We start from the raw sequence: 19,505 nt of genomic DNA on the forward strand, positions 1-19,505 counted from the left end.
GTGACTAAAATGTGACCAGTGGCTTGGGGGAACCTAACTGTATTTACCTGAGGAGCAATGGTTCAGTAGTTATTAATTCAGTGTTGGCAGTAACTTTGAGACAGGCTGGGACCTGGGACACTTTGCTGCCGTGCTTGCACCTGGACAAACATCTCCTGGAGCAACAAAATACAAAGAAACTCTAAAGGACTAATAATAACTGTGTGCATGCTTGAGCAGTTGGGGCAAGTTATGGACATGATACAAAAAGACCGAAAAAACCCAACTACCACTTCTGAAGAGCAGGGAGCAAAAAAGGTGTACTGCACATGCATGCTGCACTCAACACCACCAAAAGGGTGGGCAAACAACCTAAGCCCCTCCAGCCTGACCACTGCACAGACTCCTACCCTCACCCCACAAAAGGAATCAGGTCACCACCGACCTTGGGGAGCAAACAAGGGAAACTGTTACTTGTTTTCGCTCCCCGCTACTTGCAGCAGGGGCCCCAACAAAGCCTTGCCTGAATTCCTTATCTGGCCTCTTATCAATTTCTATTGATTGGGGGAAGGCCAAGAACCCCGGCTGGTATCAACTTTATAGAACATAACTACCACAAATAACGGAAATCAACTATATGTATACGGAGAGAAAAAGTGTTTTTCAAATGCATCTGATTTTCTTATTAACACAAGGGGGGGAGCCTTCCCAAGAAATCGCTCCACTACTTTTCCAAACAGCCTATAAAAGCGGTCATCAGGCCTTTCCCCCTCCACTATTCCTTCCCCCCTCCACTTTATTCTTCCTCAGTTCTCTCTCTCTCTCTGTGTCTCTTGAAGGGGCTCTCCACCTAAGTAATGTTTTCCGAGAATCTAGAGTCCTATACTAAATTTGATAGCGACAGACATAGACGACGCACACGTACGTTCAAAAGTGAGCTCTGCGGACGCGTTCCCACAAAATTAATTGAAAATAACCCGTGGTACAACAGTTCTATCAGAACTCAGAGAAGGGCATTTCCCCACTTTGGGCATGCACCTTTGGAAATTCCCAAGGACATTATATAAATACATTAATTTTTTTTTTTTTCTTTTTAACAGTAACTGCAGTGAACCCTCCCACAAGCCTTAATAAAGCTTCGGCTCTTAGTTTATTTCCTCTGTTTCTTTAAGACGTAAGTCGGGTGTTTTGCCCTGTTCAGAAATGGCTGCCCCTACTTCACACGCATTGCGCATGGTTCTTGAACAGAATTTGGCGTAGAGGCAACTCAGTGACTTACGCGGCGCAAGATGGGGACTTGGCGGCGGGCAACACTGAACCTCCCAGCATGCTTTGCAGCCTGGCGGAGAGGCCCGACGCCTAGTGATGGGGAGCCCTCGGTGCTCTACGCCGCCAAATCGGCTGTAGCGGTTGAGGTTGAGCCCGGGGCCTGGGAATTGGACGCTCGCAGAGGGGGAAAATGGAAGCGTGGCGCTGTGTGAGGAGAGGCTACGGCCGCTGTGTGGTGGGGAGAGGCAGGTCAGTAGGGCTGGGTGGCGGGAGGGAGGAGGGAGGGGCGGGCGGCCTGGGGGCGGGCGGCCAGGGTTAACCGGGGCGGGGCGGGGTGGGGGGTGGGGGTTGGAAGAGGAAGAGGGCCCGGGCCGCGGTACCGTCAGGACGGACCTCCGGAGACCCCGAGGGATAGGTAAACCCGGCGCGCAGCCGGAGGGGCGCTCGGCCCACGGGGTCCAGGGCCCGCGCGCGGAGCGCGTCGGCCATGGGCCGGGTTCGTGCTTTCCGGACCAGGTTGGCCTCAGAGTTCCGACCCTTTTCCCCCAACCCAACCTCCTAGCCAGCCTGAGCCTCCGGGTCCCCGGCCTCCTTCCCCAACCCTGCAGCCCCCTCCGGGAGCTGCCGGTCTGCAGGGAGGGGCTGGTTTGTTGTTGTGTTGGTGCCTCTCGAACTTTAGTTACTGGGATCCCAACCTTTACGATTATTACCAAATTTTCTTTCCACATCTATATTACTTAATGGATATTTTTCTTGAAATTGACTCACTTTTTAAAAAAGCACTTCAGTAGGTGCTGCGCACGTTAGAGTCTCCCTAAGCAGTATCCGTGAGATCTTGGGTTTGGTATACTGATTTTTTTTTCCTAATACATTTTGAAATGGATACTTAGATATTAAAAAATTTTAAGTTTAAATGTGTACCACGCGAAACCGACTGGTGTACCACACGTGGGAAGCACAGCACTCTATTAGTTTTTACATAAGTTATGGGGATCTGGTTTTAACTCCTGTAGTCTTGGGACTTGACAGTCGTCAACAATGTTTCCTGAGTACCAGCTGTGTGTCAGGCACTGTGCTAGGCACTTGGGAAGAGACCCAGATTAAAATGAATAAGAAGGCTCTGGCCGTGAAGGAGCTCATCATTTTAAGAGAAAAAAAAAAAAAGTCTGTATCAGTAACTACAGATATAGAGAATGTTTTGTAGTACCAGTATTATATTTCAGTACGGTAGCTTATTAAGATAGAAAATGTATGGGCAAGCCCCAAATCTCTATGGCTTTCAGAGTTGTCACAAAGCAGGATACACTACCCTTGTCATGTCTTTAAAGATTTACAATTACATTGAGTTTAGAGAACAGTTTGAAAATGTGTAAACTCAATAAATTTATGTAACAGTTAAAAATTTAAATGCTGTTAAAATGAAACAAATGTAACATATAAAAGTCAAATAACAGTTAAATACAATTTAAGCAAAATTCTTTTGGTGATAAAAGTGGACATTATTGACACTATCTTGGAAATGTACCTTTAATGAATTCTGGAGGAAAGGATAGAAGTTTTTCTCAGAATCCTAGCATTTTGCCAGAATAGTGTAGTAGAAAGAAGGTGGTGCTTGAGTTGCGTTGTTTCTTAGGAGAGCCTGAGAGCGATAAATCTATTCAAAATAATAATAACACTACTTTGGAGACATTTTTCATGCTATAACCTATCAGATAATTGATGCTGTTGGGTTAGGAGTGTTGGTGAATTTCTAGTAATTCTCTTTCATTTCCCGCAAGGAGAAGCGTGCTTTAAATTAAAAGAGAAGAAAGGGAGTATCATGAAACAATAAATTATCTACCTACTGATTAGCAAGAGAGGTACTTTTATGAAGTAGTGATAGGCTTTTGTTAGCTATTAAGATGTTTGGAAAATATAACCTTGGTATAAAAAACATGTTCAGAAGCATGTTTTTACTCCAAACCCAGATTGGAGAGATTCACTTTAATTGTAGTCACCTTATGTGTTCTATATTTGATTTAAGTATTAGGTTTGCTGTGGATTTTATTTGTCCATTGAGTTTTATTAGTTGCTAGAAAGCTACTCTGAATACAGTTTGGTGATTGATTCAACACAGTTGAATTGTGTGGACTTTTAGAAGTGCATCTGGTGTTTCGGGAGGTTGGTGGATTCTATGTTAAGTGTTTAGAATACCATTCATAGTTGTTTAGGGAGAGTATTGAGATACTGCCACTAGTAGTTAAGTAATGGCTGCTTTTTCCCCCATCCTTCACAGATTTAGAAGTCAGATTTTAAATATTAGACATTACCTTCCCTTGAGGAAACATTTAGATTTTGTGTGCTACAGCTGAACAAAAAGTGGTGCCTCAAGGAGTGTATTTATTTCTTTTAGATACCCCATGTTACCCCATCACCAGAAGAGTCTCGGCAGAGACTGGACTGCACCGTGGGAGAATCTGCAAAGGTGTTGCTGGAACAGACATATTTCTAGTTGTATGAGGTGGCCTGGACATTATTCTCGTGCTCCTTACCCATACTTCAGTAGTAGGCATTTTTCACTAAATTGGAGACCACCTTGTTTGTTTGAGTCTAGAACTCAGTTTCAGTACTGGAACTGGAGACCTGACAACCTGAGCCAGACATCTTTGATTCATCTCTCTAGTTACATCATGAACTCTGAGGGTGATGAGCCTTCATCAAAACGAAGAAAACACCAAGGTAAAGGTGACATTTATCTTGGTGCAGAAATAGACATAAGCCATAGAGTAATTGAAACTTTCATATTTAATCCTTAAGAAAACCTGCAGGTTTTAGAGGTGTTGGTGTTTATTTTTAGCCAGTAGTTTTCTGTGATGAAAAAGGAAATTCTTTTTTAAAATTAAGACTTTTAAAAAGAAATTTTCAATTGTGTATTTCTGGCAGTAAAAATAGAAGTGACTCTACATATAGACTAAAGTTGGAAAACAAATGGAGGACTAGATTAAAACATTAAGTTTAATTTAAGAATAATTTTCAAATTCAGTGTTTTTGAAACAAAGGTCCTTAGACTTCTTAGAAATTGGTGGATGTATGCTTGGGAGTCCACAGAGCTATTTTAAAAAATCATGTTTTCATTTTTAATGTTAGCTTCATTATATAAGACAAAAGAATTTCCTTAAATAGAAACAATCATAAATGAAAGCTATTTTCTTACAGAATCAGATTTTAGCTTATTAAATTTATATTTCTCATACTGGGGTCTGTAGACATAATCTCGAGAGCCTGTGGGAAGTTTTATCTTTTAACCACATCTTATTCAACTTTGAGACACTTTTTTCTAGATATCTTGATTATTTCTATTTTTCTCATATTCTTTTTACTCTAAACAATTCACTAGGCTCTCTGTGCTGCCAGCCAAGCCCTACCTCCAAAGTATACATGAGTTGTCTAAGTAAATTTGGAATTGTCTTTCTTACTGAGCTGTGGTTTTCAGTGAAGATCATTCCTACTGAAGATACGAAAATAGGCTGTGTGAGTGTTAAAGTGTAGGAAGCTGACCTAAGTTTGTCAAAGGATGGCATTCACAGTGTCTCACCTGGAAGTCAGAGCTAGATTAGTTAGTGCTCTTTCAAGTAGAACTTCTACTACACATTTAAGTAGAAATTCTAAGCACTCAAAAGTGAAAATTTATTTGTATAGCACTTAACCACCACATATGTTTATAAACAAAGCTTTGTTTGAATGATTAAAAGGTGTATTTAGAGACATTAAAATTAGGTTCCTAAGGACAACACATACTTTATAAATCTAGGGCTGTATGATGACATGAGATAGCTTCTCATTCACATATTCATTGTTCATCAGGATGACACACTCCTCTTCTGTTTAGCCTTTTGTTATAAATCAGGTGTGCTCTCAGATGGAGCGGTGGTGTAGTGACACAAGCATGGGCTTAGGAACCGCTCCCTGCTCTCAGTCTGCTCCACCACTAATTGTGTGGGTTTGGACAGGTCACTGAACCTCTCTGCTCCTTGGTTTCCCAGTGTAAAATAATGCCTACTTTGAAAGCCTGTGGAGGCATGAAGTGAGATATGTCAAAGTGCCTAACACACTGTTGGCTTCATAGTAGGTACTCAGAAAATCCTGGTGTTGTTGTTTTCCCTTTAATGGATGGGGAATTACATTTACATACTGATAAGCTTTGATTGCAACCTGACTCTTTATATGTCCGTTCTTCCTAGGTATTGTGAATAAGGAAAATGCTCTTCGTTAAGCCATATTTGTGACTTCTGATATTTCACTAATACTACTTTTCAATCAAGAGAACAGCATTGCTAACTTGCCTATCACTTTAAAGTGGTATTTGAAGGATTTGTGTGACACAATTATGACCTTTTAATTAGGCACCCTAAAAACCCGATCAGGCCTATTGCTTACTTTCTTTGATTCATCTGTCTTCTCTGCTGTGATCACCTTGTTGCTCCTGACATGGAAGGTATATAAGCTTTTGTAGTGTGAATTTATGTTGTGAAGTATGTGAAGGCCAGAGACTATCCACTCTCTCAGTAGTTTTCAAACTGTCTTCCAGGGAACCCTAGCATTCAAATACATTTCTGTATGTTTATTAAAAGCAAATGTGGTCAGGATAAAATGTGTTTACCGCATCATCCCAGCTCCAGTCCCAACATACCAGGGACTGATGGTCATGACATGAAAAGTAATGCCAAAGTGTTATACAAGCTGTAGAAGTCTGAAAGCCACTGTATTAATTTGATAATCTGATGGTCTCAGTTATTTAAAACATGGAATTGCAAAAAGAATTGGTTACAAACTCTTAATTGCCAGGACTATACAAATCTTAATGCTTTTATATGCCTTTATATATACATATTCTACAAGAAAGTATGAATGATTTTTTTAGACTTCCATCGTTCATATTTTAATGCAGTGGTGCCATCAGGGTAGTGCTGTAAGTTTGTGATGGTAGCTTGCATTTTGTTTGTATGACTAGAGCCCTTTCCATCTCGTATACATATAAAGACTTAATGATTTGTGGCTAAAACCATAGACAGTCCCCAGTTTATGAATGAACTGTGTTCTAGATAATCAGTTCTTAAGAATCAGTTCTGTTTTCCTCATAGAAGCTATGTTATAAATCTCAGGGTAGTTGTGTGGAGTCAGTATAATTTGCTTTAGTTGTGGCCTTTAGGGGTAGGATTCTCCATTTTCAGTGAAGGATAAGGAAGGGGATAGTTTCCTTCTCTTTAGCTCTAGGCTAAATTATGTAATAGTTGAATGCTTTGTTTAGTTTGGTTTTCTTTCCTTCCACCATTTTTTCTTAGCCTTTCTCCTCAGGCTCCTAGTACCTTCATGGTATCATAATTCCAACTCCCCTGTTCCACCCAGACCTCACTATTCATAAAAATTACCTTCCTCTTCTGTCCGCTGGTCAAAATACCTATTCCCTCAGTGCAGCAGATATCAGCATTTAGATTTTGAGGGAAGAAACCTGATTAAAGTCAACTTACCAGAGTATATATATATATATATATATATATATATATATATATATATATTTTTTTTTTTTTTTTTTTTTTTTTTTTGCGGTACGCGGGCCTCTCACTGTTGTGGCCCCTCCCGCGGCGGAGCACAGGCTCCAGACGCGCAGGCCCAGCGGCCATGGCTCACGGGCCCAGCCGCTCCGCGGCATGTGGGATCCTCCCGGACCGGGGCACGAACCTGTGTCCCCTGCATCGGCAGGCGGGCTCTCAACCACTGCGCCACCAGGGAAGCCCCACCAGAGTATATTTTAAAATTTTTACTTCACTGGCATTTTTATAGAGTGTACTGACACTTTTTTTCTTCCAGTTTTATTGAGATATAATTGACATACCAGCCCTGTATAAGCTTAAGTTGTACAGCATAATGATTTGACTTACATACATCATGAAATGATTATCACAATAAGTTTTGTGAACATTCGTCATTCCACAAAGACACAAAAGTAAAGAAATATTCTTCCCTGTGATGAGGACGCTTAGGATTTACTCTCTTAACAGTTTTCCTGTAGAACACGCCACAGTGCTCATTACATTGATCGTGTTGTACATCACATCCCTAGTATTTATTCATCTTATAACTGGAGGCTTGTACCTTTTGACTGCCCTCAACCAGTTCCCCCTCCCCACTAGAGTGTGTTGATATTCTGACTGTAAATATACCGTCATCGTAGAAGATTTGGAAAAATCTACCACAATCCTTCCTCTCAGAGACATTACTCTTAAAAACAGTGGTATGTTTCCCTTTAGTCTTTTTTCCCCCATATATAAAATATTTTTCTTCAATTTAATTTTTAATTGGTGAAATTTTAGGGATTGTCATCCAGTGAAGTGAAAACCTTCTTTCAGGAAAAGGGAGATATTCTAGGGCTCAGATTTTTTTCATATCATCTAATCATTCTCAAAAGTCCATCTTCAAATCTTTTTGTTTCCCAAGTTCATCCCATTTCTTGTTTTTCCCTTCTTTTGAGCTTATAGATTCTCTAAAATGTTCCACATTTTTTTTCATGGCTTCCATGGCAGTAAGAGTATCCTCTTTAATGGTGGGGTGAGGAAGACAAGATCAAAGGGGGTGTGTGTGTGTCTGTGTATATATACATATATATAAACATATATACTTAGTGGTGTGTGTCTGTATAGTGACACACATATATATATATTTATTTTTAGTAGGCATTTCTAAGTCAAAGGCTGCCTATAATTGCAAAATCTCATGCTATTTGATCCTCTTCTCATCACTTTATCAGGGTGCATGGTGTCTTTGCAGAATATAAACTATCACACATTCCTGGTTGCTGCATGCTAGGTTTGTCAGTCAGGCATCATTTACTAGCATTCTGTAGCTGTGTTACATTTAACCTTTGCTTTGGTGTGCATTAAAAATATTTCTTTTGCTTATTTTGTTTGCATTCTTCCAGTAAGTACTGCTTCCATTTATTGTCATTATATACCCTTCATTCATGTCTAAACCAGATTTCTCAGATGAATTGTTTCTGGAACTTAGTTAAGCATTTGATGATCTTATCATACTAATAGGTGATAAAATACAATGTGAAATCACCTTATTGAAAGGCCAGCTGTGACATACAAATATATTATCATGGTTATGAAGTTGCTGAGCATGTGTGCGGCAGAGCCACTTCGTAACCGTGGGGAAGTGAGAAACCGTGACCCCAATATAGTCAGTTTTATTAACACACACTCTCAGCCTCCAGAATGACTTGCTAGACCCTTTCAAACTGTTTTGTATCTCTTGGTCAGTCAGTGTATCATTTTACTGCCTTTGTAATCAATTTGATGACAACTTCTAGTTATTAAGTACTACACTGCCATTTCCTAGGGAAAAACATTCTGTTCATTGCCTATAGGAATGTTTAAAAGGCAAGAAAATACTTATATACAGGAAAAATATCCGTTTTTTATTAATTCTTTGTATTTTATCTAATATATTTTAACAGGCACAATAAAACGGGATTGGGAATATATATGTAACCATAATAAAGAAAAAACGAAGATCCTAGGAGACAAAAATGATGACCCCATATGTGAAGACAGTGAGAACAAGTTTGACTTTTCAGTGATGTCCTATAATATACTTTCTCAAGATTTATTGGAAGACAATTCTCACCTTTATAAACACTGCCAGCGGCCAGTATTACACTGGAGTTTTAGGTTTCCCAATATTCTGAAAGAAATTAAACACTATGATGCAGATGTAAGTACAAAATATCATCAAAATTCTTCACATAAGGAAGAGTTGGATTCATTTCTGAACTAAATGGTTTTATCCCTTTTGCTTGTAGGGTAAGAAGGGAAGACATTAAATATAGTGATGAGGGAACTCTCTGGCGGTCCAGTGGTTAGGACTCTGCACTTTCACTGCCAAGGGCCTGGTCGGGGAACTAAGATCCCACAAGCCACAGTGTGGCCCAAAAATAAATAATATATAAATATAGTGATGGAACAGTTTTTAACAAGGTATCATAACTTTGGAGGAATAACTTGCTAATGGTTGTTGATATAAATAATTATATAATGTTTCAAATAAGATCCAAAATGTTTTAAGCATCAATCAGTTTTGAGACAGGGACTGGCACCAAATTAAGTATTCAGTAAATATTTCCTTTGATTCAAAATTTAAATAATTCATGCAAAAATTTATTTAGATGATAGCATTCGAAAAATTATCTCTTAAGAAAGGACTAGGGGCTTCCCTGGTGGCGAATCCGCCTGCCAATGGATTAAGAATCCGCCTGCCAATGCAGGAGACACAGGTTCGAGCCCTGGCCTGGGAAGATCCCACATGCCGCGGAGCAGCTAAGCCCGTGGCCACAAATACTGAGCCTGTACTCTAGAGCCCGTGCGCCACAACTACTGAGCCTGCGCTCTAGAGCCCGTGAGTCACAACTACTGAGCCCACATGCCACAACTATTGAGCCCATGTGCCACAACTACTGAAGCCTGCCCACCTAGAGCCCATGCTCCACAACAAAAGAAGCCACAGCAATAAGCCCGTGCACCACAACGAAGAGTAGCCCCTGCTTGACACAACTAGAGAAAAGCCTGCGTGCAGCAGTGAAGACCCAGTGCAGCCAAAAATAAATAAATTTTTTTAAAAAAAGGACTAGAAGGATTTAGTACTAATGAACATGTAAATTCAGGAAAAATATTCCAACATATAAATATTTCCTTTGGTAAATACCAGTTTCGGATAAGAGGGCTTCATGTGATTAAAGGTCAGGGTTTTGGGGGCTGATCAAATTTGGAGACATTAATTTGATAGATCTATACATTACAGGAAAAAAAAAGTTTTTATTTCAGCTTTCATCAGGTTTTTAGAATTTTAGAAACCTATTTTTAAAGACAAAAGTACCAGAAAATTCATATTTGCATATTTTTGTTTTAATTCAAGCCATTTTTTTTCTTTTAAGGTACTTTGTTTGCAAGAAGTGCAAGAAGATCATTATGGAACAGAGATCAGGCCAAGTTTGGAATCATTGGGTACAGTGTAACTTTTACTTTAGCCAGATTTACTTAATGGGTTGTTAAAGTATAACTTGCTAATAACAAAGATGTGTGGTGTATTTGGACCTAAGATCTTAATTTTGAAAAACTTAATATGCATTTCAAAAGGTCAGGAAAAGATTGAGGTATATCAAATGGGACCTTTTGTGTTAATACATAATTTTAATTCGGATGGAAAGGTATGCAAGAATCCCTTAATAGCTTCCTTTCCAGGAGTTGCTTTGCCTACTCCCAGAGCCCTAAGATTCTGAGTTCCATGAGATCAGGGACCATCATGTCTAGTTCATCATCATATAATACCAGTGTCTACCGTGTGTAATGGATAGAAGCTGAAAATCTGTTTGGTGAGTGAATACCTCTAGAAACAGGTTGTCTGTTTGAGAAATGCTGCCTACTTCGCATTCATCCATGCAGCAAATATTGGTATTTTTTGAGTGCCTACTGTACACCATGCACTGTTCTAGGCAGTGGGAATATAGCAGTGAGCAAAACGGGCAACAATCTCTGCCCTTGGGGAGCATACATTCTAGTGGAGAGAGGCCAAGAATAAACTGAACAAACAAGTAAATAGTGCCTTAGGTAATGGTAGTTTTCTGGAGAAAAGCAAATGGGTCAGGTTTCAGTTTTAAACAAAATGATCAGAAAAGGTAACATTTGAGTAAAGACAAAGGAGGTGAAGGAACAAGCCATGACTAGAGTTTTCCAGGTAGTGGAGATAGCAAAGGAAAGGCGCTGAAGTTGGAGTGCCTTAAGGCAAGTGAAGCTGCTGTGTGTGGAGTGGAGCAAGCGGGGAAGAATTAGAGGCAAAAAGGTGAGAGATATGGGGTTGGGGGCGGTGAGGGGGCAGATTACTATAAGGCCTCACTGTCTTTGTCATGACTCTGACTTCTGTTAGGATGGAAATGAGAATGGTGGTAATGTATACGTATGTAACCCTGAAGTCTGCCAGTAAAAAAATCTATTTGACCCAGTCTCAGACTTTTTTGATTGTAACACTTATTAACATCCTACATTACTATTGTTTTGCAGAATACACTTTGGTAAACATTGTTCAAAAAATTAGGAGAACTGTGTTTTGCCATATATATAATTTTGTGTGTGTGGCAAAACACAGTTCTTCTAATACTTACATATATAAAAAACCAGCCATCTTCATTAAAAATTTTTTTCTTTCCTCTAGGTTATCACTGTGAATACAAGATGCGGACAGGAAGGAAACCTGATGGCTGTGCCATTTGCTTCAAACATTCCAAATTTTCCCTCTTATCAGTGAACCCAGTGGAATTCTACCGCCGTGATGTTCCTCTATTGGACAGAGACAATGTTGGATTAGTGTTACTCTTGCAGCCCAAAATCCCAAGTGCTGCCTCCCCTGCGATCTGTGTGGCTAACACACATCTGTTGTATAATCCAAGGCGAGGTGATATTAAACTGACCCAACTGGCAATGCTTCTGGCAGAGATTTCCAGTGTTGCCCATCAGAAAGATGGCAGCTTCTGCCCCATTGTTATGTGTGGTGACTTTAATTCTGTTCCTGGTTCTCCACTGTATAGTTTTATAAAGGAAGGGAAATTGAATTATGAAGGACTTGCCATAGGAAAGGTACGTGCTTGCTTCCTCATTATTAGGAGGTGGACTGAGTCTCTCTCTTCATTGTAAAGTGAGGGTAGTCATCACAGGGCTATTTGAAAACCTTGATGAGTCAGTACCCTCACTTTACCAACCTGTGATGATGAGCTACAGCTACTGATAAGTAATTATATTTACTTGAGTGAATTTCACCTATTGAATTTCCATCTATTTGTGGCAACATTTTGCTTGGAGGAATTGACAGGCAGTAAAAAATTCAGAATGGGGGAGGAGAAGAAAAATGAAAGCATTGACAGACATGAGTACTGCATAAATAAGGAACTACTTACAAGGTGGCAGAATAGAATTTTGAATGCTGGATGTGGCCAATATAGTTGGCAAAACAGTAATTTAGTATTTATTTATTATATAAGCTTCCCTTTATACAGTGATAAATATTTTAATTCTTCAGCTGAGTGTAATTTATCCCATGTTTTTATTTTAATTGTACTTTCTTTTGCTTACTTTGGATTATTTCATCTTCGGTATATTTAACCAAAATAAACTCTCCACCACTGAGTTTTGAATGATAGTTTAAAATTTTATAGGAGTTGATCTCTCTTAGTATTTTATGTAGCAGGAAATATACTGCAGGTAGTAAAAAAGGAGGAGCAGTATTAGTCCAAAACTATAGATCGTTTAGATTTCCAAATTAGACAAAAACATGCATAGGAAAAGATTTCCATTTACATGTAAATAATAAGTGCTTTCTGAACTCTATTTGAACAAGATTTTATAAGCACAAATAATCAATGTAATGAATAAAGGGTAATATTTACCATTCTTGGATTCCCTCTTATCTAAGAAATAAACTTTTCAGTACACAAACTATTTAAAATCTATTCACCTAAGATACCTGTTGAAATTTTGTTTAGGTATCTGGCCAGGAACAGTCTTCACGGGGACAAAGAATTTTATCTATTCCAATTTGGCCCCCAAACCTAGGTATCTCACAGAACTGTGTGTATGAGGTACAGCAGGTACCAAAAGTAGAAAAGACAGGTAAGTGTTTGCAATACATTTTGGCAGTCTTCTTGATAATAGTGTTCCATTTGAAGACATAAAACTAAATTTTTTAAAGGGATAACATCTCAGTGATGAATATTCATATAAGCATATAGTTGTTTGCTTATTCCTTTTTTTTAAGAGCTCTAAATTTACCTTTTTAAAATTCAGTTTCCAAAATTATCTTTGCGTGAATTACTTGCATGTTGCTTTGGAAATGTTTGTGTTTTATTTTTGCTAATTCTGGAGATCATCAAAACATAGATACCAGAATGAACCATTTAACTAGGCATCTATCTAAACTAGATATGTCTTAAATATTGTTCCTAGAGTAAAAGGACTATACTAAGGCAAGCTAGAACAAAACAATACATTGATAGTATAAATATATTTCTCTTTGTTCTTCCAGACAGTGATCTGACACAAACACAGCTGGACAAAACAGAGGTCCTAGTAACAGCTGAAAAGTGAGTTTTGGAACGCAACAATAGACATTTGCTGACTTTAGTTGAGTAAAGAAATCACTTGGATGAAAAATGAAGTTGATGATATTTTATGCTGGTGAAGAATGCTGGCTCTTAAGTCAAATAGACCTGAGTTCCAACCTTGACTTTGCTACTTTTTAGCTGTGTGATTTTTGAGCAAGAAATTTAACATCTCTAAGGTTCAGTTTCTTTATCTAAATTTGGGTTGTTGTGAAGATTAGATGAGACAAAGCATGTAAAGCTCAGTGTTTGACATACAATAGTAAGTGCTTAAACCCTGCTGTTTATAGAAGCAGCTTGTCCATGAACCTGAACAGGCTAGTAAATTTATTATCTTTGAAATTTATTGCTATTACATATTTAAACAAAGGTCAAGATCACAGAAAAATATCTTTCAGATTTCAAGAGGACCTTTAGCCTCCTTTGACTTACTGGATCTTGAAACAAATCTATAGGAGAATTGATCCAAAAAAGAATATGTCTGTAGAAAAGACAATTACTTATACATATCTCTTAAACTACAGGAAAAGGTCATCAGAGGTAGCTGGGTGAAGATGCCTGGATTTCTTTTTATTAAAGAATCATGAATGTTTAGGGCTGTGGTTAAGAAACAGATGTATATTAATACAACAGGATGGAGACTTAAATCTTGTCCCTTGGGAGATTCTTGAAATGTCTTGATTGTTTCATATTGTGCTCTTTTATAGCTTTGACTTTCATTTAACATTTAAATTTTCTCATTCTTTTTATCTGCTTTCTCCTCAGTCTTATTTTATTTTGTATATCTTGTTTTGGGAAAATATCTCATATATAAGAATTAGTAAGAAAGCAATTGTTTTGAATTTTTGAAAAAGAATATATAAAAATCTGTGATTAAAACTTTCAAAGTAAAAACTTCCCTGAGTAAGACTAATAAAAAGGTTACTCTTACTAACAACTACTTAGTTTTGAGTAATTCTAAAATCTTTTTATAACAAAATGGGGTATAAGAAAAGATACTTTTAAGTATCTATATAAATACAGTGTGTGTATATGCATAGCTTTTTTCTGTAAACTGAAATGTTGGTATTAAGATAACAGTTTGCAGGAGACCTATTTTACATTTAAAAATATTGTAAATATAAGTCCTTAGACATAAAAAGTTGCTAAAACTTGGAAATAGAGCATCTTGAAGCAATTACCTTTGCTTATTGACATATGAGCTCTTTAAAAGCAGAGCAACATCTTTATTTGTGTATTCTCAGCGCATAAGACGAGATAGTGCCTGGGACTTAGTACGTGCTTGGTAAATGTTTGTTGGGTGAATAAAAAAAAAGGTTTTTTTAAATTTTGTTTTGTGACGTAAAAGATCCTTAAAATTCATGATGTGTTAGTAGGAAATGATTTTTAAACCTTTTACCCATAACATTATGTGTATTTGTAGTGTGGGGTAAATGTAACTACATGCTCTCAGAGGGCCCAGGTTCAATCCCTGGTCAGGGAACTAAGATCCCACAAGCTGTGCAGTGCAGCCAAAAAAAAAAAAAGATGCAGTACAAAATTATCTCATATACCATACCAAGAACAGTCATGGTAAAATATAAACCCTCTGACATCAGAAGTCTGTTAGTTCTAAATAGCATTCCTAAAGGCCACTTTAATTTACCTTTTTAAAAACAACAAAAAACTTATAAATTGTTTAACAGTATGTGTTCATTCGCAAGTGAAGTCTCTCAAATATGTTATAATTAATTTTAAAAGTCACATTATTTGGTTAAGTATTGAGCTCCCCACTCGCACCCCACCCCATGTATCACAGCTCTGTTAATGGGTTTTGGATATCACTGCATGAATAAAGGAATGCAAAATTGTGATATGGTCTATTTAAATAAAGATTGTCCTAATGTCTGGTTTTGTCTGGAAATTAAGTGAAAAAGTGGTTTCAATAGGAATTATAAAAATCATGAAGAACTTGATGCTAAATAATTTTTCTTTTCAATTTAGATTATCTTCAAAGTTACAGCACCATTTCAGCTTGTCATCTGTTTATTCACATTATTTTCCTGACACTGGAATTCCAGAAGTGACCACCTGTCATTCCCGAAGTGCCATAACTGTGGATTATATTTTCTATTCTGCTGAAAAGGAAGGTGTTGCTGGGCAGCCAGGTAAAGAATGCATGTAATCTTAAATTCTGCTTGAGAACACAGTAACTAAAACTTCAGGGCTAAAGTTGAGAAAGCTAGCTAAACATCTAGATGTTTAGATTTAGAAATTTAAAATATTTTTAAATTGGTAATATATTTGGCAGATTGGTGATATATTTGAGTAAATCAGTTTATCACCTGCAAAAGTTGGAGGCAGTGGAACACCTCAAAGCAAATTATTACCCAAGAATTATATCCACAGCTCTACCCTCCAGTCCCAGTCGGCTTCTGAGGTAGAGTACAGATCTTTCATATTGCCCTTTGGTTTCACTCTCCATACATTTGTTTTTCTTGTGACAGCAACATCATACAGTTTTGTACTTAACTTTTACTGAAGTATGTTGCGTTCATTGTAGGGCCTTGCTTGTACTGCCAACAATTGACAGTTTTGTCATGTTGAACCTGGAATATTGGTTCTTCCTGGAAAGAGAAGTCTATAATATATGTGTTTTCAAAAAGCAAAGGTGATAACACACTCTTCCTTGTATGATTCAATGAAAACAAGATTTTTTTTTTTTTTTGGGGGGGGTACACGGGCCTCACTGTTGTGGCGTCTCCCATTGCGGAGCACAGGCTCCGGACGCGCAGGCTAAGTGGCCATGGCTCACGGGCCTAGCCGCTCCGCGGCATGTGGGATCCTCCCGGACCAGGGCACGAACCCGTGTCCCCTGCATCGGCAGGCGGACTCTCAACCACTGCACCACCAGGGAAGCCCAAGATTTTAAATACTAATCAAAGGACTTAACATGGAGAAGAAAGTGCCATTTAGAGTAACTGGAAGTCAAAAATATATTCAGAAAACTGAAAATCCTAAATGTGGACAGCTATTTTGTTTTTCCTGATTTTCCCCTTTTTTCTTTTCCTTTTTCTTTTTTCAGTGCTACTTTTCTTTTCCCATCTGTTTGTTTGTTTTCTCCTTCACAAGGATAACCTTACTAGTAACATTCAGGAGGTGGTTTACTCCTCTCTGCTAGATCAACTCTGCAAAATAAGCTTGCTTTGAATTTGTAATAAGGTTCTGGTAGTTGTCATACTGAAGAACACTCACTAGGTGGCAGAAGTGTGCCATGGACCAGCATCGCTACTGTTAACATTAAGAGCACATCCTCTTTTACTCTATTTCCATGGGTACTGAGTGTCTGGGACCAAACTATACTAATTTATTCTGCAGTCACCTCATAAACGTCCTACTCAGATGTGGCTTGGTCTGTCTGATTTTATACAACTACAGAAAGGTTGATGGGTGAATTTCTTAGGTAGTTGTCAATCTCAAATTATTCTTAACATCCTATGTGTCGCATTGATATATTCTTCTAAAGATTATTTGCAGAAGTTGAAATGGAAAAAAAATCCGAAATAGAAAAAAACAAGCATCTGAAACTTCTGTTTGTTAGAGAATTATAATTAGGTTATATCGCAATAAAAATTTAACCATATTCTAAAAACTGTTTCATATTAGACTTCCAGAAGGGTGTCAAGCTATATATCATTGTTGTTTTAAAAGAAAAAAAAACATTTGTATGATTTACAGTAACCTGTTGTTTCACTAAATATGTATATGTTTCTTTAATATAGGAGCCGAAGTTGCTTTGGTTGGTGGCTTGAAACTTCTAGCTAGACTGTCACTTCTTACAGAACAAGACTTATGGACTGTTAATGGACTTCCAAACGAAAATAACTCTTCGGATCATCTGCCTTTATTGGCCAAATTCAGACTTGAGCTCTGACTTCTTTTTTTTTTTTTTTTTTTTTTTTTTCCCGGTACGCGGGCCTCTCACTGTTGTGGCATCTCCCGTTGCAGAGCACAGGCTCCAGACGCGCAGGCCAGCGGCCATGGCTCATGGGCCTAGCCGCTTCACGGCATGTGGGCTCTTCCCAGGGCACGAACCCGTGTCCCCTGCATCGGCAGGTGGACTCTCAACCACTGCGCCACCAGGGAAGCCCCTTGCTCTTCTTTGATTACATATATACTGTGCTTTCCCATTTATGTTCTTTTTCAAAGAATGTAAAGTTGTTCTTAAGAGTTTGCATGTTACTTATTTTTACGCTATGGAATTTCTGAAGAGGTTATGTTAAATGCTTGAAACAGGTAGCAGAAGAAACAAGTTTACAACAATTTTCTTTTTTTGATAATGAAAAAATATTTTCCTGACAAGTGAGATCTAAACACTCTTTATTGTAAAAGAGTTGTAAATATTTATTATAAATTCCAGTAAAATTGACAGTGATTTTTAAATATAGTGCAGTTTCTTTAGTCCTCTTAGTAAAGAATTTCATGTTTTTGGCAAGCTTTACAGTGGATCTAAAATATCTTTGAGTTCTTACAAACCACAACTCATTTCCCTTGCAGAGGCCCAATTTCATCATGAGAATCATATGTTTGTTGAGTCCTAAGTAGTTCATCTCAGAAATCATCGGGTTCACAAGTGTCCAGCCAACCACTGTAGTTTGTTTTTGAGGGGGCTCAGTAATGCTTTCCAAAATTGTACAGATTGCTTAATCCATCTTCTTACTATCCTGAGCCATGTAATATGCCTGCATTGTATTGGGGAAATATAGGTCACCATAACTAGTAAGATGAAGTGCTTTACACAAGCCCACTTTCCATCCTGTCATAGACCATTGCAGGAACCTAGGAGAGGCAGAGATTGGGGTTATGCCTTGTGTTTCCCTAGTAATTTTTTTTTTTTTTATATTCAGTTTCAAGAAAAGATCCCTGGATTGGGAAAGATATTTTATTTTACTTAACTAATCCTGTAGAAATTTATTTTATTAGGAAACTTATATTTGGAACAAAGTGGCAGCTATAAGGTTATTTTTATTTTGCCTTAGAAATAAGAGGAAGCCAGCAAAACTCTAGAGAGATATCAACTTGGAGACCTAATGCTCGTAAGTAGTAACTTTAACTGTTTTGTTTTGTTGTGGTTTAACTGTTTTGTTTCTAAAATGTTTTATCATGATGCAGCAGTGTGAGATGATGCTGATTTTTTTTATAAAGTGGTGAAGAGCAGGCCTAAAATATCCTGTAGTTGGCTCTGTATAAGTGTTTGAATCAAAAATTTTTAAACATAATTGAAAATTTCCTTTTTTAGACATTGGGATCAAAGAATTATGTACATTTTTACTAAGTAATTTTATATTGAATTATACTGAATTATACAATGGGTTTTACAGTGGGTTTTTTTTTACAGTGGGTTTTCTTAATAGAATACTTCATCTTAAATTAGAAAGCAGCAGCTACTTTATAGTCTTGGACTTTAAAAGTTTTTCTACTAAAGTATTTACTACAATTTTAAAAAAATAAACCAGATAAATACCCCCAAAAGGCATGTGGGTTACAAGGATTTGCCTAGTAAAAATTATAGCGATAAGCAAGTACTTTTAACTGTTTAATGTCTTTCACTCACAGTATTAACTATAGTTCTAGGATTTTTCATTTCGTAGTAAGTTTTCAGAAAATTGTATGTTCTAATTAGCAGATATTGTCATCATCGAATAATAACAGCACATAGTATATTTATCCCCTTTTAGTATTGGGGAAAGAAAAATGAAGATTCATTGATTACTACTTTGTGTTGTGTGAATTTATTAACTAACTTTATATATAGGTATTGTTGATAAACATCCCTGAAAACCTCTATGAAAACTTAATTTTTTGTATCCTGATTAATATATTGTGATTTTGGGCCCTTTTCATGCGCTTCACTTCAATAGAGTTAATCCATAAAATTGCTTTCTACTTTAGCTTATAGAATGAAGTATTATTTTGTGTACTGGAGGCCAAAGGGTCCATGTAACATCATAGCTTTTTAAAGCTCCACTAGGGACTTCTCTGGTGGTGCAGTGGTTAAGAATCCACCTGCCAGTGCAGGCGACATGGGTTCAGTCCC

General features: G+C 37.7%; 1 protein-coding gene across 4 annotated transcripts; it reads left to right on the forward strand.

Moving 5' to 3' along the window:
* The first annotated feature begins 1,271 nt into the window (after window positions 1–1,271).
* Window positions 1,272–19,183, forward strand: ANGEL2 (angel homolog 2). 4 transcript variants are annotated; one of them, XM_032605282.1, is made up of 9 exons: window positions 1,272–1,497; window positions 3,641–3,966; window positions 8,744–9,000; window positions 10,217–10,286; window positions 11,491–11,912; window positions 12,815–12,941; window positions 13,354–13,411; window positions 15,413–15,576; window positions 17,191–19,183. In XM_032605282.1, the coding sequence occupies exons 1-9, from the start codon at window positions 1,439–1,441 to the stop codon at window positions 17,340–17,342; spliced, it is 1,635 nt and encodes a 544-aa protein (XP_032461173.1). In that variant the 5' UTR covers window positions 1,272–1,438; the 3' UTR covers window positions 17,343–19,183. The 4 variants fall into 4 exon arrangements, with proteins under 4 accessions (XP_032461173.1, XP_032461201.1, XP_032461190.1 ...); XM_032605299.1 differs by lacking the exon at window positions 1,272–1,497 and adding an exon at window positions 1,610–1,663; XM_032605291.1 differs by lacking the exon at window positions 1,272–1,497 and adding an exon at window positions 1,629–1,764.
* Window positions 19,184–19,505: the final 322 nt, after the last annotated feature.

The sequence above is a fragment of the Phocoena sinus genome, chromosome 1 (assembly GCF_008692025.1).
Source record: "Phocoena sinus isolate mPhoSin1 chromosome 1, mPhoSin1.pri, whole genome shotgun sequence".
Classification (NCBI taxonomy): Eukaryota; Metazoa; Chordata; class Mammalia; order Artiodactyla; family Phocoenidae; genus Phocoena; species Phocoena sinus.